General features: G+C 46.8%; 1 protein-coding gene across 2 annotated transcripts in view; it reads right to left on the reverse strand.

Moving 5' to 3' along the window:
• Positions 1–22,371, reverse strand: part of ARHGAP27 (Rho GTPase activating protein 27) — a 38,623-nt gene that overhangs the window by 5,334 nt on the left and 10,918 nt on the right. The window contains exons 2-13 of one of the 2 annotated variants that reach the window (XM_053360851.1): positions 20,997–21,446; positions 17,660–17,854; positions 15,978–16,082; positions 14,630–14,697; positions 13,590–13,677; positions 12,005–12,109; positions 10,316–10,414; positions 6,591–6,696; positions 5,018–5,143; positions 4,499–4,597; positions 3,277–3,354; positions 2,014–2,148 (exon numbers count right to left, since the gene is read on the reverse strand). In XM_053360851.1, the coding sequence (XP_053216826.1) occupies positions 2,014–2,148; positions 3,277–3,354; positions 4,499–4,597; positions 5,018–5,143; positions 6,591–6,696; positions 10,316–10,414; positions 12,005–12,109; positions 13,590–13,677; positions 14,630–14,697; positions 15,978–16,082; positions 17,660–17,854; positions 20,997–21,446 (1,654 nt within the window). The remainder of the gene's footprint in view (positions 1–2,013; positions 2,149–3,276; positions 3,355–4,498; positions 4,598–5,017; positions 5,144–6,590; positions 6,697–10,315; positions 10,415–12,004; positions 12,110–13,589; positions 13,678–14,629; positions 14,698–15,977; positions 16,083–17,659; positions 17,855–20,996; positions 21,447–22,371) is intronic. The other variant, XM_053360852.1, reaches the window with a different exon arrangement.

Raw genomic sequence — 22,371 nt, forward strand, 5'->3', positions numbered from 1 at the left:
TGCACTGCTGCTATTATAGTCCTCCCTCCAACTTCCCTGCCGCCCAATACTTGGGGCCGCTACAAAAGGGCATAGGAACAGTACCATATTTTTTGCTCTATAAGACTCACTTTTCCCCTCCTAAAAAGTAAGGGGAAATGTGTGTGCGTCTTATGGAGCGAATGCAGGCTGCGCGGCTATCCCAGAAGCCAGAATAGGAAGAGGGATCGCTGCTTTCGCTGCGCAGCTATCCCTCTTCCTGTTCTGGCTTCTGAGATTCAGAATATTTTTTTTCTTGTTTTCCTCCTCCAAAAACTCGGTGCGTCTTGTGGTCTGATGCGTCTTATAGAGCGAAAAATACGAGTAACTGCAACCTTTTGGAGACACTGGAAGTGTGCGTCTCAGGGCTCAATCTTGATATTGCAACTTGCTGCTGGAAGTGGGCAAAAACCAGCAGTGCATCTACTAGTTCCTCTCCTTTCGCTGCTGTGTCTAGTATGGGAAATGCCTGACATAGCATACCATCGTGTCAAGTATTTCTTCGCCGCGCTGCAGCAGTCAAAATACGGAGCAGGGCAAGTTTGTGCGTACAATACCATGTCAGACATCTCCCTCATTAGATGATGGGAAGAGAGGTGAGGAACGATGACAAGGCACACACGGCTGCTGTTCTTCAGCAGCTGGCATTTATCACAACACCTACCTGCGTGTCAGATGGACCAGCTCCTCTGATTTCTACAAAACTCATGTTATCTCTCGCTTGGACTACTGCAATGCGCTCTGTGTGGGGCTACCTTTGAAGGTGACCCAGAAACTACAACTAATCCTGAATGTGGCAGCTAGACTGGTGACTGGGAGTGGCCACCAAGACCATATAACACCAGTCCTGAAAGACCTACATTGGCTCCCAGTACATTTCCAAGCACAATTCAAAGTGTTGGTGCTGACCTTTAAAGCCCTAAACAGCCTCGTTCCAGTACACCTGAAGGAGCGTCTCCACCCCCATCATTCAGCTCGGACACTGAGGTCCAGCTCTGAGGTCCTTCTGGCAGTTTCCTCCCTGTGAGAGGTGAAGCTACAGGGAACCAGGCAGAAGGCCTTCTCGGTGGTAGCATCAGATGTCAAGGAAATAAACAACTATCTGACTTTTAGAAGACATCTGAAGGCAGCCCTGTTTAGGGATGTTTGTAATGTTTGATGTTTTATTGTATTTTTAATATTCTGTTGGGAGCCTCCCAGAGTGGCTGGGGAGGCCTGGCCAGATGGGCGGGGTGTAAGTACAGTGGTACCTCAGGTTAAGTACTTAATTCATTCCGGAGGTCCGTTCTTAACCTGAAACTGCTCTTAACCTGAAGCACCACTTTAGCTAATGGGGCCTCCTGCTGCCACCGCGCCGCTGGAGCACGATTTTTGTTCTCATCCTGAAGCAAAGTTCTTAACCTGAAGCACTATTTCTGGGTTAGCAGAGTCTGTAACCTGAAGCGTATGTAACCTGAAGCGTATGTAACCTGAGGTACCACTGTAATATTATTATTATTATTATGCCATGTTTTTGGGGCAGGAATTGAGGCAGAGGAGGCTAGCTGATAGTGATCAGATCCCAAACAGGGCTTTCTGAGGTCCAAGCTACATAATGTATTACTATAGGGTTGTTTTTAAATCACAAATTTCTGGAGTGCGTGCATGTGTGTGGAATCCAGAGCCTGTATCATGGAGGGTAGGCTTCAACCCTTTATTGCCTGTTGTGATCCCAAATCCAGGCCCGCTCTCCCAATTAAAAATTGCAATGAAAAAGTACTCTCATATAAAAACTTGTTTCCTCTATGCAAATTGCAGTCACGGTCTCCCCAAACTGGACTGGGACCATAGCAGGGGGGGAAAGGATTAAGGTGCCTACAATACTCTTGTATTTTCAAAAGCACTGACTAAACAGAAGACCACTCCCACAGATGCACCTTTAAGTAATATTGCAAGGACCAAAAGATGCTCTGATGCTTGCACTCAGCTTCCCCTTCCCAAAGCAACATCTCTTACTGATGGCTGCAATGAATCTGTCAAAATGGCTGAAGGGAAAGAGCGGCTCCGGCAACTCGCGGAAGAAGAGCTTGAGGGCCCCGGTGATGACGTGGACATCGTCCCAACGGCCGTCGTCGAGATCCAAGCGCTCATCTGCAAAAGCGACGGCAAGGAAACGGGTTAAGCAGTATCCTAGGGCTGCTGAATAAGGAGCCAATATTACTCTTGTCCAGAATATTTGGGCCTGACCGCAGTACAGCAAGTGCCACTCCTGCACCAATCTAAAATACGAGGATGAATGAGGATACCTTTTGGTCACAACACAGAGCGGCTATGGAAGGAGTCCAGCTTCAGTCCCACCACTTGGGCAACTCTGATTGGCTGTGAACATGGGAGAGCAGCAGGTCTAGAAACAACTCTATGATTTCATCATATAATCATAGAATTGTAGAGCTTTTGACAACTAAGATGTATATATTTTAGGAACTACCTTATTTCGGGTATTGTAAATTGCTATAAGCTGTTTTAAACCCTGGGGCCTTAGGATAAAAGGAGGACGACGACAACAACAACAACAAGAACAACAACAACAACAGTTACTCGTTCATTTTTTTCTATCACAGTACAATTGTGTGAGGGGATCTTGCTTTTATTATGAATTTTGTGCTTTTATGCTATGATCCGCCCTCAGATCTTTGCATGTAAAGCAGTATACAAATGTAATTAATAAGGTAAAAGGTAAAGGAGCCCTAGACGGTTAAGTCCAATCAAAGGCAACTATGGGGTTGCGACGCTCATCTCGCTTTCGGGCCGAGGGAGCCAGCGTTTGTCTGCAGACAGCTTTCCGGGTCATGTGGCCAGCAGGACTAAACCGCTTCTGGTGCAACGGAACACCGTGACGGAAACCACAGTGCACGGAAATGCTGTTTACCTTCTTGCCACAGCAGTACCTATTTATCTACTTGCACTGGTGTGCTTTCGAACTGCTAGGTTGACAGGAGCTGGAAGAGAGTAATGGGAGCTCACCTCATCGTGGGGATTCGAACTGCCGACCTTCTGATCGGTAAGCCCAAGAGGCTCAGTGGTTTAGAATAACAATACTAATAATCCACATAAATATTCAACCAATACCCTTTCTAGAGCGTGCGCTCTCTCTCTCTCTCTCTCTACACACACATACACACAATGCTAGAGATTGAACTTAGCACCTTCTGCACACAAGGGGAACGTGGTACTGCTAAGCTTTGTCCCCTGCCAAGCTGAATCTATGGAGTCCCTTACCATGGTCCACCTTGTAGCGCAGTTTCTGTATCGTCGCCAGATTCCCACTTATCCGGTAGAGTCCATCGATATCCAAACCTGCGGGAGGAGAAATTACGGCTCTTATACTAAAGGCCCATGAGAGCAAAAGAACTGCCACGAACAATAAGTCTGAGCCTGAGAAGGTATCATGCAAATGACGGGTATTTGCATGCATCTCTCTTCCTTTGCACAATATATTTTGCTTCAGTGGGAAGTGTCAAGGAGTTAAGCACCTCTGGAAATCCTGCTGCTCAACTCCTTTCCAAGATGTCGCCGTGCCCACATGTTTTGACACTTATCTTGACAGCCACAAGGATTAGTTTAGTGGTGGCTTGTGTCCTTTTTGGACTGGTGGGGCGAATGGAAGGGAGCACAAACAGTAGGTGGAGCTGCAGGCAATGATATGCAGAGTGAACTCTGTTCAAGTCCTGTCGGCCATCTAAATCTCTGCTGAGTTCTTCAAGGGCAGGGGTCCCCAAACTAAGGTCTGTGGGCCGGATAAGGCCCGAGGGACTCGTTTATCCAGCCCGCAGCAACTCCCACAGCCTGCTGCCGCTACCCACTCTTACCTCCACTGTGCGGCTGCGCACTTCTGGGTCGGAGGAGCACCAGAAATAGCTTGTGCGCATGCGCAAGCATTATTTGCACATGCACAAGCGTTATTTCCGGTGCACATCCGGTTGGAAGAGGCCCGTGCACATGCGCACAAGCTATTTCCGGTGCTCCTCTGACCCGGAAATAGCGTATGTGCACGCGTATGGGCACACGCTCCCCCACCCTCCAGCTTGCCACGCAATCGGCGATGGAGACACGGTAAGTTTGCTGACCACTGCTCAAGGGCAACACTGAGACTAAGGTGGAGGAAGCCAATAAGTAATGTTACCATCTGTCCAGAGGGGTAAGCAAGAAGGGCAGGCAGGTGGGGGGTGGCCGAAGGCAGACTGAGATTGGTGGTGCCGTGCCCCATGGGCCTAAACAGAGCAGCCTCCACTGGATTAGGAGGAGGAGGAGGAGGAGGAGGAAGAAGAAGAAGAGGAAACTCTCAAGACTTCCCACGACTCAGCAAAACCAGATAATATGAATGGCACAAAACAGAAGAAGTTTTGCAAGTTTTGCTGAAGTTGTACAATGCGTGCAAGCCACAAAACTGGGGGTAGTGGGCGCATAATTTCAATTTATTTGGGGGCATAGAACTGTGTACCTCTCTTCTCCACAGTGCAGATGCATTGCCTCACAAACTGAGGCACAGTACTCTTCTCACGGTCGCACAAAACTTGCAGAGGGCATCCAAACACCTGATCTGGATTAAAGAAGCAAACAACCCCACAAGAAATCAGGTTAGAAACACGATCCAAAATATCCTTTCTATTTATATCTCATTGCCATCCTTGAAACTTGTGGAAAAAACAAGACAGCTATAAACAAATGAAAGCCTTCTTAACTTACACGCAGGCTAGGAACACGCTATACATTAATGGCACATGGTTTCCCCCAAAGAATGCTGGAAACTGTAGCTCTGTGAAGGGCAAACTACAGTTCCCAGGATTCTCTGAGGGAAGCAATGTGTTTCAAATGTGTTCTAAATGTATGGCGTGTACACTACCTCAATTAAACAGCTGGTATACAAAGGCTGAAATGTCTGTAAATTGGCCTTGGCTGATCAGCATGGTTGCAAAGCCTTTTTTTTTTAAATGAACTCTTAGATCTTCCAGGAATATACCTTTGATGTAGCCTCGTTCCCGCAGGGACTGAAGGGTTGGCCGCCTCTGCAGAAACCTCAGGAGTTTGTTGCGAACTTTGCTGGAATCACTGTCCGAGTTGAGAGAGGTGGATGAATGCCAGGAGGCTGCAGAGGGGAGAATTTGGCATTTTAGTACAGGAGGAGATTTATTTTCTGCTGAAGGCTGAGCCTGCCCACATGCTTCAGAGAAGAGGTACAAGAGGAAATGCAAGCTTCTCTTCTAAGACAGTTTCAAGGGCCTGTTCACACATGCAGAGCCGTAGCTAGGTGGATCTTGCGCCCCTGGCAGAACCATCCAGATTGCGCCCCCCTAAAGGTAAAGGGAGCCCTGATCATTAGGTCCAGTCGTGACCGACTCTGGGGTTGCGGCGCTCATCTTGCTTTATTGGCCAAGGGAGCCGGCGTACAGCTTCCGGGTCATGTGGCCGTCATGACTAAGCCGCTTCTGGCAAACCAGAGCAGCGCACGGAAACGCCGTTTACCTTCCCGCCGGAGTGGTACCTATTTATCTACTGGCACTTTGACGTGCTTTTGAACTGCTAGGTTGGCAGGAGCAGGGACTGAGCAACGGGAGCTCACCCCGTCGCGGGGATTCGAACCGCCGACCTTCTGATCAGCAAGTCCTAGGCTCTGTGGTTTAACCCACAGCGCCACCCGCATCCCTAGTCACCAACAAATCATCTCTTCTTTTTGCCTCTCCTCCAACCCCCCCCCCATTCAATTCACCCTCTATTAAAAACCTTTACTTATGAGGCAATAATCAATATTTTTATTTATGGACATATTTTAAAGCTGGTTTTGCATGCGCCCCTCGTCTGTTCCCCTGGCGTGGGCCGACGTCACCACCCCCCAGCAGCGGCCCTGCACACATCCCCCTCAAAGTGCCATTTGCCTTGTCCAGAATCTTTGAGGCGGGTGTGTGATCTCTGTTATCTAGAATGAATATCCAGACTGTGCTCAGGTGAGGAGCAAGCAAAGGGAAAGTGTGGCGACAGAGACCCCATACTGAAAGGTCACTCCCAAGAGGTACAAGACAAACTTCCAAGTACAGTGGTACCTCGGCTTAAGAACTTAATTTGTTCTGGAGGTCCATTCTTAACCTTAAACTGTTCTTCACCTGAGGTACCACTTTAGCTAATGGGGCCTCCTGCTGCCACTGCGCTGCCGCCGCACGATTTCTGTTCTCATCCTGAAGCAAAGTTCTTAACCCGGGGTACTATTTCTGGGTTAGTGGAGTCTGTAACCTGAAGCATCTGTAACCCGAGGTACCACTGTAACAGACGTGCAAAAACAAGCTCCTGCTGGGGGGTGTATATGGATGGATTTTTACTTGTCGGAAGGATAAAAAAGGAGGGGAGGGGAGAATAATGTATAATGCCTTGAGCTGCTGTTTTTTTTTGTGGGGGGGAATGTGCTATCAATGTAAAATAATAATAATAATACTGCAATAGACAAATATAAACTGTTTGAACTATTTGTCAAGGAAAGTTTCGTTCAAAAAATCCATTTCTGTGTTTGAAACCAAAAATTTGCACAGAGTATTAACACTGACCTGGGCTTTTCTTCTCGCCCTCTTTCTCTCTGCTGCTTCCTAGCTGTTCCTTTGATTTCAAATCTGATGAATTCTCCTCATTGTCTTCCGGAGGGAAATCTGTAGGCTGAAAGAAATACAAGGGTCACCTTTGTCGGTACCTCTGAAGAAGAACACGACATTTTACGGTGTATTTGCAGCTGCTTGAATCCCCATTTCATTTGCATTGTTCACACCGTTCTCAATGCTTGTCCCCTGTAAAATATGGGGGTTGCCTGATATGGGGATCATCCAGTAAACTGGGGGAAAATTGGGCTCCAAAGCACTCCAATCAGGGTCACAGACATTTGTTTCAATGTTTTGGGGTAGGCGGATCCATTGCCACTTTCTGCAACTCTCCGTTCCACAGCCACTACTTCCTGAATGCCTTCATTTCTTCTCCAGCCATGCTCCTGACTATTTCATGCACATTCCTAAACTATACAGTTCCTCCTTTGATCCCTCACATTTGCACAAAACCAGAAAACCGTAGAGGCAGCCAGTTCCACCCAACATTGGGGGTCCCCCATCAACACATGTTGCAAGGCCCGCCACTGCTGTGCGGCCCACCGCCATTGCAAGGCCCGACAAGGCCTGTCGCCACAAGATCTGCCCCCCCCTCTATATATAGGGGGGCTCAGTCTTGTCCAAACAGACTTTTTTGGGGGGGGGGTGGAACTAAAGACACTGCGGTCCTATAGAGTCTATGCAAGCAAACCATGTTAAATACAGTGGTACCTCTGGTTAAGAACTTAATTCGTTCCCGAGGTCCGTTCTTAATCTGAAACTGTTCTTAACCTGAAGCACCACTTTAGCTAATGGGGCCTCTCGCTGCCGCCACGCCACCACCGCATGATTTCTGTTCTCATCCTGAAGCAAAGTTCTTAACCCGAGGTACTATTCTGGGTTAGTGGAGACTGTAACCTGAAGCATCTGTAACCCGAGGTACCACTGTACAGTGGTACCTCCGGTTGCGAATGGAATCTGTTCCGGAGCTCCGGTCGGATCCTGAGGAATTCACAACTGGAGGTGTTGCTTCTGCGCATGTACGTGGCATCATTTAGCGCTTCTACATGTGGCGTCCGGGTTTTGCTGCATGAGCAAAAGCGCTAAATTGCGCCACATGTAGAAGCGCTAAATCACGCCGTGTACATGCGCAGAAGCGATACCTCCAGTTGCGAATTCCTCAGGATCTGACCGGAGCTCCGGAACAAATCCCATTCGCAACCGGAATGGGATACTTCCAGGTTTGCCGCATTCGCATCCTGAAAGATATGCAACCAGAGTGTGCATGTCCAGAGGTACCACTGCAATCCATGTGGTTTGCTTGTGCAGTTTTCTCATTTTCTGCAAATCTGAGGGAACAAAATGAGGGAAATGTACCTGATAATGCACAGCTATCTGTGCACAGCCTCTGCTGGTACTTAAGCAGTACACTGGTACCTCGGGTTACATACACTTCAGGTTACATACGCTTCAGGTTACAGACTCCACTAACCCAGAAATAGTGCTTCAGGTTAAGAACTTTGCTTCAGGATGAGAACAGCAATCGTGCTCCAGCGGCGCGGCAGCAGCAGGAGGCCCCATTAGATAAAGTGATGCTTCAGGTTAAGAACAGTTTCAGGTTAAGTACGGACCTTCGGAACGAATTAAGTACTTAATCCAAGGTACCACTGTACCTAATTCGTTCCGGAGGTCCGTTCTTAACCTGAAACTGTTCTTAACCTGAAGCACCACTTTAGCTAATGGGGCCTCCTGCTGCCGCTGTGCCGCTGCCACACAACTTCTGTTCTCATCCTGAAGCAAAGTTCTTAACCTGAAGCACTGTTTCTGGGTTAGTGGAGTCTGTAACCTGAAGCGTATGTAACCCGAGGTACCACTATATAATAGAACACCTACTGGCATGAATGGAAAAGACCAAAGTTGCTCCTCATATACAAATTCAAATAGGTGCAAGAGTGGACCACTCTGGTCTAATTCAAATGGGGGTGGAAAGTGGACAAACAGCTTGACAATGCTCAAATGTGGACAACTCCTAAGTGTAACCGGGTGTGTGCAGGTCTTCCCAAGGATGCCATTTTCCTCTGGCTAGCAGAATAAAATATCTCCCATGAATTGGCTGCCAATTGATGTAAGCTTCCTGACTGAATTCTTGTGAAAACGAAACAATAAAGAAAGGTCTTCAAATAACACAGGATATGCAAACGAGGGGTGCTCAGGGATTTCATTACGTCCACATTCCTAAGTGAACCAATCTAATTGCCCTTACTGGATAAACACGTAGTTAGCAACATCGTTATTATATTGACACACGTTTTATGTTTAAAATGTGTACCCAACATGCAAATTTTTGTAGGCTGCTTTTAAAAAATAAAATTGCAGGATGATGCAGAAACAGGAAGGAAATGACTTATGAATAAACAAACCAGAAGCGGACTGAGCTGTCCTTCCTCAACGCACAAACTAGTTAAAAAAACAATTACACAGTATTTTTAATAACACATAGAAGCCGATCAAGACAGAAAATCAAATGGCAAAAAAGAAAACAGAATACGTAATAAACTAATTATTTAATGCCCCTTAATTAGCAACATGGGGTGGAAATTTTCTACAATGGAAATTTTTCAGTGTGCGTCCTCTCTCTTTAAATGTAGTTTTATTGAAGACTATTCAATGAAATTTTCCAGTGTTGCGTTTGTTTCCATTTTCCAAATATGTGTTTCACAAAATTAATTAGCAATACAACACGTATTCAACGAAACTGGGCAATTTCAAAGTTATAAATCAAGCCTTAAGAAAATAAAATGTAAGAGAATTGTGTGCCACTGAGGTGTCATGTCTTAAGTATTCACAAAAATAAGAATAATTTCCAGATAAAGCTTTGAAGTTGCTTGAATGGAACATTCAAACACCACATTAATGCTGCAACCTTTAACACACTTGAATTTAAGTGAGATCTGAGTGAGCATGCTTAGGTTTGCAACGTGATTATTTGAACTTCATTAGGAAAGAAGATTCAAAATATTGGGCCATTGGAATAACTTCTGAGATTTTCATACAGCATGAAATTCTAACATAGCCATTAAAAAACTAAACTAAACAGAAAAGTCAAATAAACATACTAAATCAGATCCAAATGGCATTGGGTGTGTGTGTGTGTGTGTGGAATCCATGTAATTTCCTGATTTAATTTTTTCCAGGGAAAGAACTGCAACACAGCCTTTCATATTACACACAGTCAGATACCTGAGGCAGTGCACCTCTGTGTCACATTCAGACCAACCTTGTTTACACTTGATGCACAGAACTGGGGGCGAGGGGGGGCGGTTTACAACATTTGTTTTCCCCCTTGATGAACATAAGGCCTACTTCTCCCCCCAGGCTCTATGCTTCCCTCTTCCTGGAAGTCCTTGCTAACCCCTTAAGTTATGTCTGCCATAAAAACACCTGACAGGAACCCAACTGAGGTTTCTTACATTCGGGGCTGGCCCAAGACATTTTGTCACCTGAGGCAGACCGCAAAATGGCAGCCCACTCCTTGACAGGAGAGAAGGGGTGAAGGAAGGAAAAAGAGGGGTGGGAAGAAAGATTGACATCGGGATCTGCTGTCCCTGTGGATTCTTCCACCTGAGGCAGTTGCCTCACCTTGCCACATGGGTGGGCCGGCCCTACCTGTGATAAAAACATGGGACAAGCCCCACTCTCACCAGTTTACTGATGCTGTCAGCAATTGCCTTCTGCCATGTGCTGATGATGCACTCTGAATCATGCCGGATCAGGTACTCGGATCCCTCCCGTGTCTTCAGCTGGAACAGAGGAACCATGCGATTGTGACATCCAGGCAGAAGATGCTCACCAGAACCCCAAGAACTCAGCAAAATGCGCCCCAGATTCAGTACAATTCTCACGGGTTTCTCACTGAGGACGTTCCTGTACAGTATTTCAAAATTTCTAAAAGGTGAACTGTGCCAGATCTCAGAGCCAAACCGCAAAGCCTGCCCTCTAGCCCAGCAACTCTGCCATATAATGCACAAATTGGAGAAGGGTGGGGTTAAGGGACTACTGAAACCCTTTTGACATCACGGGGGGGGGGGGGCCTCCGGGAGCAGTGGGTAATTTTATGTAAAATATGATGTTATAAAATAAATGGGCAAATTTGAGGGGTCTGTGGGGCATTAACTTTTTTTTTTTAATTGTTTTAAATAACAAATGAAGGGGAATCTTAGGGGCCATAAAACAAGATTTGGGGGTGCTGGATATGGGCCATGGGCTATTGGGTTAACCACCCTTTCTGTAGAAGATACTAGCTGTGGGAACAAGACATTGCTGGACAGCATTGAGCTCATACAGAACCTCTTCCAGCTAATCACAGAAAGGTAAAGGTAAAGGGACCCCTGACCATTAGGTCCAGTCGTGGCCGACTCTGGGGTTGCGGCACTCATCTCGCTTTATTGGCCGAGGGAGCCGGCGTACAGCTTCTGGGTCATGTGGCCAGCATGACTATGCCACTTCTGGCGAACCAGAGCAGCGCACTGAAACGCCGTTTATCTTCTCGCCAGAGCGGTACCTATTTATCTACTTGCACTTTAACGTGCTTTTGAACTTCTAGGTTGGCAGGAGCTGGGACCAAGCAACGGGAGCTCACCCTGTCGTGGGGATTCGAACCGCCGACCTTCTGATCGGCAAGTCCTAGGCTCTGTGGTTTAACCCACAGCGCCACCATCAAACGTGGAAATGAAGTTACTGAAGCTTTATATAGTGTGAGATTTACTTTCTGCGCCTAGGATTTGCTGCTAGTTTCCTTCATGTTCCAACGGGGTCACTGGAAACGCACAGGACACATCTTACAGAGGAGTGTCAGGCTTATCATATGCCTGGCAGCTCCAGAGACAGGCTTTCACAGGGAAAAAGACTCGGCTAGGTTTCTCCACCACTTGAAACCAGGTTGCCATGTTCAAATATGGACTCCCGACACTAATCTTTGCCTTTTGTAACCGACGCAGCGCAAGACACATTGCATGGCAACCATAACTTTCATTTTAAAGAAGTGGCCCGTATTTAGGAAATGACAAGATTCACTTTTGATAAGTCTAGTCTTCATAGAGGAAGATGCTTGGAAGATGGAGTGTTGTGGTTTTGTGGCCAAAACTCATCTGTACCATCAGCATTAAGACTGCCTTAAAAGTCTGTCTGTTTTTAAAAATGTGTGTTCCCTTTTTCCCCAGTGAAGATAAGTTTGTTGAATTGATATTTGCAGGAATAGCCACATTCAGGTATGTGTAACAGACAGATTGCCTGGTGAGCAGCACAGGCCTGTGTTGCTTCCTCCTCCATGCATTCAGCCATCATCTGTTGCTATGGAAATAGAAGCAGAGATGGGGACCACCATCCTTTACCTCCAAGACGTTCTTTTTGCTCGACTTGTCTTTTGCAGCCCAAGAAAGTGTTGCTCCACTAAGATCCACAGTGTGCTCAGGGCTACTCAACACGGAGGGATGTTTCTGAGGGTGAAGGTAGGAAACAGAAGCAGCATGGAAGTCCACATTTTATGACTGCTCGCAACTACAGAGAAAACAAAAATCCCACCCACTTACCCATCAAATTATACCCTGCAGAGAAATTATGGGGCTTTCCGGACACCCTTTTTATTGTGCATTTACGATGGTATGTGCTCATGATGCTATTGGGGCAGTCACACAGCTGAATTTCCAACCAGTGCATATTGTGTAACTTCCTTCTGAAATCCTGCAACTTCTTATATACCACAAAGATTGGGTAGGAGGAGATGCCCTGTTTTTGTTGTGCTATAGTCCCTCTGGACAACAATAACATGCAAGCATTGACTTGGATAAGTACCACAGAACAAACTAGAGCAGCTTGGAGGGTTTCTAAAAGATCACTGGCTCTCAGTATGTTTCTGAGCACAATGCAAAGTGTTTGTGTTGACCTTTAAAACTCTAAACGTCTTCGGCCCTGTATACCTGAAGGAGTGTCTCCACCCCCATTGTTAAGCTGGACTCTGGGCTCCAGCTCCAAGAACTTTCTGGCGGTTCCTTCACTGCGAGATGTGAAGCTACAGGGAACCAGGCAGAGGGCCTTCTCGGTAGTGGCACCCACACTCACACTAAGCGTTCACACTGGGTTACAGATCAACAGCGGAGGACTTGCTTTTGTCTTGTGTGTAGTTATCTAAATCTTTTCATGTTGTAAGTTGCCTTTATTATTATTTTAATGTATTTTATTTATGATTTTCAATTTTATACATTTCAATAATTTTATATTCATTTTAACATATCATAACTTGATGCCAGAGTGGTGCATGCTCTGGTTATCTCCCGCTTGGACTACTACAATGTGCTCTACGTGGGGCTACCTTTGAAGGTGACCCGGAAACTGCAACTAATCCCAAATGCGGCAGCTAGACTGGTGACTGGGAGTGGCCGCCAAGACATCATAACACCGGTCCTGAAAGACCTAGATTGGCTCCCAGTACATTTCCGAGCACAATTCAAAGTGTTGGTGCTGACCTTTAAAGCCCTAGACGGCCTCAACCCACTAGACCTGAAGGAGCGTCTCCATCCTCATCGTTCAGCCCGGACACTGAGGTCCAGCTCCGAGGGCCTTCTGGTGGTTGCCTACCTGCGAGAAGTGAGGTTGCAGGGAACCAGGCAGAGGGCCTTCTCGGTAGTGGCACCCACACCCTGTGGAACACCCTCCTATCAGATGTCAGGGAAATAAACAAATATCTAACTTTCAGAAGACATCAGAATATAGCCCTGTATAGGGGAGTTTTTAATGCTGGATGTTTTATTATGTTTTGGTATAAGCTGGAAGCTGCCCAGAGTGGCTCGAGCAACCCAGTCAGATGGGAGGGGTACAAATAATAAGACAGCAGGCAGCTGGGGGAAGGCTGAGGTTTGGTGGAGCAGCCTCCACTGTCTGCCTTTCAACTGGAGCAGCAAGCCAGGGCTGAGGACTCACCACACTGCTAGACGTGGAGTGTTTTGAGTCCTTGAAAAAAGTCAAGACACCACCTTCTAGGACTGTCCATGAAGAACTCCAATTCTTCCTAAGAGGGGAGAAAGGGAAGGAAGAGAAGGAAATCTCATTCACAGAGCAGTGCTAACTGAGCAGCGTGAAACGGAGGAGAGGAACTCTGTCTGCCTCAAGGGAAAAGGTTCTCCTACCCTCAGTTATCCTGATTCCCTTCCACCCGCCTATCGCTCCGCATTTCTGTCACCAACTTTGGCATTAGGGAGAGTTCACACATGCAATTATTACAGCACCAAGGTCTCATGCCATGCACCTCTCCGCAAGTTCAGGGCCTCTGATGAAGAGTCAGCAAGGCAGAAGGTGGGACTTCTCAACTGAGGGAACCAGGCCATGGTATTTGGTCGAAGAAAGAGATGGAGGCAGAACCAGGAAGCCAAGCTGAGGTCAGTTCCAAGGAAGCAGTCCAAGCAGGGCAGAAAGGAGGAGACAGAAGGGCTGGGGAGGAGGAAGAGAGACAGAGGACCAGCAAAGTCCAAGGAGAGATGTGGGAAGAAGACAAGATGGTAAGCCTGAGCTGCTGAACACACAGAAAATGCTTTGCTGCACGGACAGAAGTCCTTTCCACCCTAGGGCCTTTTAGAACTGCCCTTCTGCAATCAGCTGGAAACGGAATTAAAGCACTGCTGTTTTGTGCAGCGCTGTTTATCCCACAACAAGCCTGCAATGAAATCCCAGTTCTGTTTACACAAAAGAAGTCACTCCCTGGCGTGAAAGAAACTAGGCTGCCTCTGATTCAAGATGGGGCCTACAAGCTTCTGTTGTTTAAAAAAACATTTGCATTAAAAAAAAATTTTCAAAACCAAACACACCTTCTCAAATAAGGAGACACACATCTTTAACACCCGCTTTAAAATAGGAGGTTTTCAAACGGCTTGGATCCAGGATACCTGGGCGTTTGATTGACCCCATACCTTCCTGCCCCAAACCCCAAGATCAGAAGGAGATTCACACAAACAAATCATTCTCACCTCTGGCGTTTCCCTTTATCAGCAGTCTTTGTCCGAAAGAGCATCCCAGCCTTTTCAAGCGTTTTTAACTGAGTGGCAGGGAGGAAAAGGCTGTAGTTTAAATCTGTCCTGGCTGAGATCCCGTAACATTATTCACCCCCTTCCCCATTCCTAATACAAGCCTCTTGCCGAGGAAAATCTGTGTACACACCATACATTTGAAACATGCCCCGCAAGAATCCTGGGACCTATAGGTAAAGGTAAGGTAAAGGACCCCTGGACGGTTAAGTCCAGTCAAAGGCGACTATGGGGTTGTGGTGCTCATCTTGCTTTCAGGCCAAGGGAGCCGGTGTTTGTCCACAGACAGCTTTCTGGGTGATGTGGCCAGCATGACTAAACCACTTCTGGCGCAACGGGACACTGTGACAGAAACCAGAGCGCACAGAAACACCATTTACCTTCCTGCCACAATGGTACCTATTTACCTACTTGCACTGATGTGCTTTCGAACTGCTAGGTTGGCAGGAGCTGGGACAGAGCAATGGGAGCTCACCCCGTCACGGGGATTCGAACCGCCGACCTTCCGATCGGCAAGCCCAAGAGGCTCAGTGGTTTAGACCACGCCACCTGCGTCCCTATCACAGATCTACAATTCCCAGTACCTTTAAGAAACTACAGTTTCCAGGATTTTTTTGAGGGAAGTCATGTGCTTTCAACAGCCTCTAATGGGCATCTCTTGTTACTTATGTGAATGACGGACACCAATCAGTGCATATCCTGTCACTTCCTGCTAAAATCTTGATACCACGAATACTTTGTCCCCAAAGTTCTGTTTTCACCTCTGTCCCGCTTCTGCTGCACTACAGACAGCAATAACAGGGGAAGCATCACAAAACAGCTTATAGAACAGAATAAATCCACCAGTGACAGACGACTGTACTATTGTGGCAAGAACATACTGCAGAATATAAAACAGCCGCCTGGGGAATGCCCTTAGGCCACATCCGATATTTAAAGGACTATATATTAAATTTAAAAGTATGTTTGCGGATGTAGCCTTAGATGCGATGCCCAGTCTCCCAGTTACCAATCAAGAGAAAACAGAAGAGAAATGGAAGAAGTGGGAATTGTGGCCACAAGAGTTATCAGCTGACTCTTTATGGAGCAGAAGGAAATTGGGTCCTCAGCTCACCACCCTATAGCATCTTATTCATTTCTCTCCCCCACCCTAATCTTTTCACAGATGAACCTTGTAGCTCAAAATGCAGGAAGGATCAGGAAACCTGCATATATCCCTTCCTCAATGGGATATGAATTCCCACTTCAGATTTTCCTCCACCGGTCCAAGACAATTCAGGGTTTTCCTTACCTGTCCCTCCTTTGGCCCAGAGAAGGGTACCCAGTTTCCAAAAGGGCTGCTGTCCAGGCTGGACCCACTGCTGGTACTGTGGTGATGGTGGCCGGATGCAGTGACCTGGAAGATATCCTTTTATTAGCAGGAGCAACACAAAACAGGGGTATGTCGCAAGCTGCTGATCAGCCCACAGTGCCCTTGAAGCCCTGCCCAAATAATCCTGTGTTTGTGTTGATATTAAACGTAAAGGTAAAGGGACCCCTGACCGTTAGGTCCAGTCGTGACCGACTCTGGGGTTGCGGCGCTCATCTCGCTTTATTGGCCGAGGGAGCCGGCATACAGCTTCCGGGTCACGTGGCCAGCATGACTAAGCCACTTCTGGTGAACCAGAGCATCACACGGAAACGCCGTTTACCTTCCCGCCGGAGTGGTACCTATTTATCTACTTGCACTTTTACGTGCTTTCGAACTGCTAGGTTGGCAGGAGCAGGGACCAAGCAACGGGAGCTCACCCTGTCGTGGGGATTTGAACTGCCGACCTTCTAATCGGCAAGTCCTAGGCTCTGTGGTTTAACCCACAGCGCCACCCGTGTCCCTGTGTTGATATTACCACAGAAGAAAAGCCTTGCCACCCGCTAGTCCATACCATTTAATAAGGGCTACCAGACACAGAAAACAGAGAAAAAACTGAATTTTGACTTGTGGTGGTTTTTTTAAAAAAAACTTTCCTCAAAGCTTAATCCCCAGATCAGAAGAAGAATCTTCACCTTGAATTTCTGCCCCCAAAGCAGCTTTTAAAACAGGCGCAGGATCTTGCCAGCTTTAAAAAAGGCGTCATTTGTTATTTTCACAGGGTTGCTGGTTTCATTGACCACTTACGATAATGTTTTGTATAACATGATCACTTGCTATAACGTTCAGTGATGATCATCTGACACTTCCTTAATGGGCATTGTTATGTACTGAAGTTCTCACCCTGGGCCAGCAGGGGGATACTGCAGATAGTTATGCAAATGAAGGATCGAAAGTGACGTTCAGTGATTGGATAGTTTGTATGCAAATGAAGGATCGAAAGTGACGTTCAGTGATTGGCTAGTTACAGAAAATGGTTACTGTTGCATTCTAGTGGAGCTCTATATAAGCAGGCTGACTGAGCTCCTCAGTTCAGTTCTGTTCCAGCTTACAAATGAAGAGCTGCTTTGGAAGAATTGCTGTGTAGTCTGATATGTTCGCCCACAACTTAACAGGCATCAAAGGCCTCAAGCGGTTTTTTTCAATGACCCATGACAACTAGTGGCTATAACAACAGGCCAGCCAAGAGGACACACTTTCTAGTTAAAATGGGGATCAAACTCCAGCCTTCTTCAGTTTGTAGCAGAGGGGGCAGAAGCACAGAAGATTTTGGGGTGTTACAAGGCAGCTGGCAAACAGGTCTGAGTTTTTACAGCTGGGTGGCCAAAGTAGCCTTTGGGGGAATAAAATTACGCTTATTTCCATTTGGGAATGCCCGTCTCCTCCTCTGTGCTTAGTGACTCTGCACACGCTCTTTCCCCTCAAAGAATTCTGGGTACTGTAGTTCCCCCTCCTGGAGTGACAACTCCCAGCAACCTTGAACGAATGACAGCATGGCAAACCGTGGCAAATGTAGCATGGTTACCCCAGTGCACAGACCCATAGACTTTCTGAGCCCTCCTTACCGGGTTGGAGGCATACTGGTCACCATCAAACACCAGTCCTTCCTGGTTGCCATAGGACGGCCAGCCTTGGTACGCAGAGGGAACGCAGAGTCCGTCCAGCGGCTGGTAGGAGCCAACCGGAGAATAATCTTCTTCAGGATAGGGCTCAAGTTCATCGGGAGAAAGGTTGGGGTAGTCAGTTTCTGGAGTTGGCGGCTGAAGGAGGTTTCAGACAAGAGGTCAGCACACAGCATGTTGTCAAACAATAATTCAGGGGTTCTTAAATCTCCTTAGAGAATCTTCCCCCAGAAGAAAAAGGTAAAGGGACCCCTGACCATTAGGTCCAGTCGTGGCCGACTCTGGGGTTGCAGCGCTCATGTCGCTTTATTGGCCGAGGGAGCCAGCGTACAGCTTCCGGGTCATGTGGGCAGCATGACTAAGCCGCTTCTGGCGAACCAGAGCAGCGCACGGAAACGTCGTTTACCTTCCCGCCAGAGCGGTACCTATTTATCTACTTGCACTTTGATGTGCTTTCGAACTGCTAGGCTGGCAGGAGCAGGGACCGAGCAACGGGAGCTCACCCCGTTGCGGGGATTCGAACCGCCGACCTTCTGGTCGGCAAATCCACGCCCCTCTTTCCCCAGAAGATAGGGAGGGAGCAAAGAGCTACAAACCAAAAAGGCAGCAGGCATTTCTGACTGTGCTTCCCAAGGCTTATAAAATACAGAGGCCTTCTCCTGATCGATAGGGTGGGCACCTGCTGATCTATAGCAGGGGCAGGGAACCTTTGGCCCACAGGTCTAATTGGACCTGGCATTGGTTCCGATTTGACCCTGCCAACCTGTGGGGCTGTGGCTGCCAGCACACAACCAGGTGCTTTAATGAGCACTCCTGATTCTGCAATGGCAAGGGAGGGCTTTCTGCTTGTCCCCCACCCATCGGCTGAGAGGTTGCTAGGATCAGTTTTGCTGCCTACTGGGAACCTTGGAGGCAGCTGTCCCTCACAAGAGATTGAAACCTGAATTTAGAGCCAATAAGGAAGCTGGTCCTGGCGGAAGAACTGTGAGGGGAGAGACTTCATCAGGCAAGGCCTTCTTGCCCCACCCTCGTCTCTACCTCTCAATTTGTATTGTATTATTTTACGCACTGTGGCTTGCTGTCTGTTTTATTGATTGCAGTTTAGAAATTATTTATTGTAATTGTTAAGAGTGGGTTTCTGTTTAATTTTCATATGCTGATATTATTATTCTATACCAGGGGTAGGCAAACTAAGGCCCAGGGGCCGGATGCGGCCCAATCACCTTCTCAATCTGGCCCACCGATGGTCCAGGAATCCAGGGGCTGCAGGAATCAAGAGTAGCATTGGCTGGCTTCACGGTTTCCCCCACATTGCGATTTTCGCATAACACTCATACACACACACACACACACACACACACACACAAACACGATTCGCAATATGCTGCAATATGAAACCAATATTGTGATGTGGACTTGAAACCGGTTTTAGATGATATATTGAAATATCACCCAGCCCTGCCACCACCTGCCCTATACAAAGCGGATCCTATGTACTCACAGATCAAAGTACATGATCTGGACCAAATAACAAGACAAACCAGGACCTGCTTCCTGGAATAGGATGGACCCAACTGGCAGCTTAAAGGCAGGGTGGATAAAAATCAATGATTAATTTTTTTAAAAAACCCATCAGATTTTAAAATTTAAATCAGATTTTTTTAATTTAAATTGGATTTTAAAAATAAAATGCCTTTGGAGAAAAAATCTTTCTAAAGATAGTTTTCTATTTAAGTTACACTATAGTCCAAAGGCTATTCATCAGGAAATAAGGATTTGTTTTAAGTTTTTCATGTGTGCTAAAATTCAATCTAAGTTTTTTAAAAAAAAAATGTTTAACCACATCAGTTAACAAACATGGATACATCTGCTATAATGTTACTGTTTTAGCTCAATAAATTGTTTAAATTGTTATTAAGGAAATGATTATTTTTCTCCTTCCAATAAAGTATAGTAGAAAAGTTCTCCAAATATAAATAGTTAACATATTAAACCTCACAATAATTTCATAATTATCTATGCATTTCTAATAGTATAACCAAATGAGTAAATTTTGATATAACTGTAAAAACTACTCTGAAAATTTACTATTCCAAAAACGAAACCTTCATCTGGTTGTAAATATTAAGATTATACCAGCAAGAGTGAGTCTTTCTGTAGAAAAATGATTTAAATCAAGTCTTACTGACTAGTGATTTAAATCGTGATTTAAATCGATTTGATTTAAATCAAATCCACCCTGCTTACAGGCTCAATCCACACACAGCCTCAACATCAAGGATAAATTATTCGGACCCTGGTGACCCTCTTCACCACATGGCCCTGGAGGAAAAAATCTTACTTACTCCTAACATGGAAAATCAGGCCATATGTGTTCAACACTCATCAACCAGTCTTTCCACAGGCAGTTTCCTGGGCCATAACTTTCTATCCACCAACATCTCATCCAGGGCCAGATTTAGGTTTGATGAGGCCCTAAGTTACTGAAGGCAATGGGGGCCTTTATATGTCCAGCTGTCCTTTGTCAACAACAAATTGTTGCCGTTTTTTGTGTTGAATATATGCTATAGGGTAATTTATGGACCTACTAGGTATCTAAAGCCATTTGCACATAACAAAATGTGTATTTTATCAGAGTAATTGTTGAATTGAAATACACTTAAGTAGTAGTATATTTGGGGGGGGGGCTCCAAGAGAGTGGGGCCCTAAGCTATAGCTTGTTCAGCTTATACCAGGGGTCAGCAAACTTTTTCAGCAGGGAGTTGGTCCACTGTTCCTCAGACCTTGTGGGGGGCCAGACTGTATTTTGGAGGGGGGGGGGAGAACAATTCCTATGCCCCACAAATAACCCAGAGATGCATTTTCAACAAAAGCACGCATTCTACTCATGTAAAAACACCAGGCAGGCCCCGCAAATAACCCAGAGATGCATTTTCAACAAAAGCACACATTCTACTCATGTAAAAACACCAGGCAAGCCCCACAAATAACCCAGAGATGCATTTTAAATAAAAGGACACATTCTACTCATGTAAAAACACGCTGATTCCCAGACCGTCCACGGGCTGGATTGAGAAGGCGATTGGGCCGGATCCGGCCCCCAGGCCTTAGTTTACCTACCCATGGCTTATACCGTACGTAAATCTGGCATTAGTCTCATCCCTGGACGTAGATTGTTCTCAGTCCTCACTACACGAACTAGACTTCTGTGGGCTATCCACTGCAGAATCAGAATTTGCCCCCCACCCCAAGACCCAGTAGACCCCTCCCCGACATTTACCCTCCGATCCACAGGGCTGTAGGGCACAAACGCAGGCTGCATCTCCGGATAATTGAGGGTTTCGTCCATTCGGGGTGCGTTCCACGACGTCTCGCCCGTCGATGTGTTGTAGAAGAACACCTGCCCGCTGGCCTCGTCTACATATTGGTCCCACTCGGCAGGTGTGGCAGGGCTGAGGGCAAGCAAGGGAGAGCAAGAAGGAGGGGGACTCCCGCCGCCGGCAGGACCGTCCAAGGGAGGCTCCCAGGTCGTTTGGCCCGTTGCCGAGTTGTAATAGAACAAGCGGCCACTTTCTGCGTCCGTGTGGGTCTCCCAGCTGGCCGGGGGGTTGCTGAGGTGGGGCTGGGGTATGGATTCAGTTTTGCTCAGAGTGGAGGGACTCCGTTCCAACCGGAGCTCCTGGAGATTCACATACACAGGATCTTCAGCTACCTCCTTGCTTGGCTGAGGCTGAAAATAAGAAATGAAAGAAGTCGTCGTCAGCCAACTGCATCATCACACAATTACGTGACACACAGAGGCAGGACTCCCAAAGCCTCCAATCCACAGAAACATGCTGGATTTCTAATGTTTGGTCAGCTGAATGTGACTATCTTCATCTTTTGTAACGCCCAAATTTCCCTCGTCATCTAGCTCCTACACGTTTTATTTCCTATATTCTTCTATTACCCTTGCTGGTACCTTTCCCGGGAAAATCAGAGGCTCACTATGTCAGGTTCCTATTGGAAGACTAGACAATCGCTAGAACATTAGCAGTGGTGAAGTTTTTGTCGGTGGTTGCAAGAACCAATGATCCCTATCTTTAAGGTAAAGGTAAAGGGACCCCTGACCATTTGGTCCAGTCGTGGCCAACTCTGGGGTTGCGGCGCTCATCTCGCTTTATTGGCCGAGGGAGCCGGCGTACAGCTTCCAGGTCATGTGGCCAGCATGACTAAGCCGCTTCTGGCAAACCAGAGCAGCGCATGGAAATGCTGTTTACCTTCCCGCCGGAGTGGTACCTATTTATCTACTTGCACTTTGACGTGCTTTCGAACTGCTAGGTTGGCAGGAGCAGGGACCGAGCAACGGGAGGAGCAGGGACCGAGCAACCCCGTCGCAGGGATTCGAACCACCGACCTTCTGATCTGCAAGCCCTAGGCTCTGTGGTTTAACCCACAGCGCCACCCGCGTCCCATCCCTATTTTTAAGTCCGAACAAAATGCTTGTTTAACCTGGAGGTAGGCTGTCTGAATTTTGCATTGCTTTGTAACGATTTGTTGGGTCTCTGGACCGTAATAAAGATTGATTGATTGATTGATTGATTGATTGATATTCCTCGCATTTTCTCCTATTAGGTAATGTTAACTTAGGGTGCTTCCAGACGACCTGAGCATTC

Source organism: Podarcis raffonei, chromosome 13 (genome assembly GCF_027172205.1).
Source record: "Podarcis raffonei isolate rPodRaf1 chromosome 13, rPodRaf1.pri, whole genome shotgun sequence".
In the NCBI taxonomy this organism is placed as follows: Eukaryota; Metazoa; Chordata; class Lepidosauria; order Squamata; family Lacertidae; genus Podarcis; species Podarcis raffonei.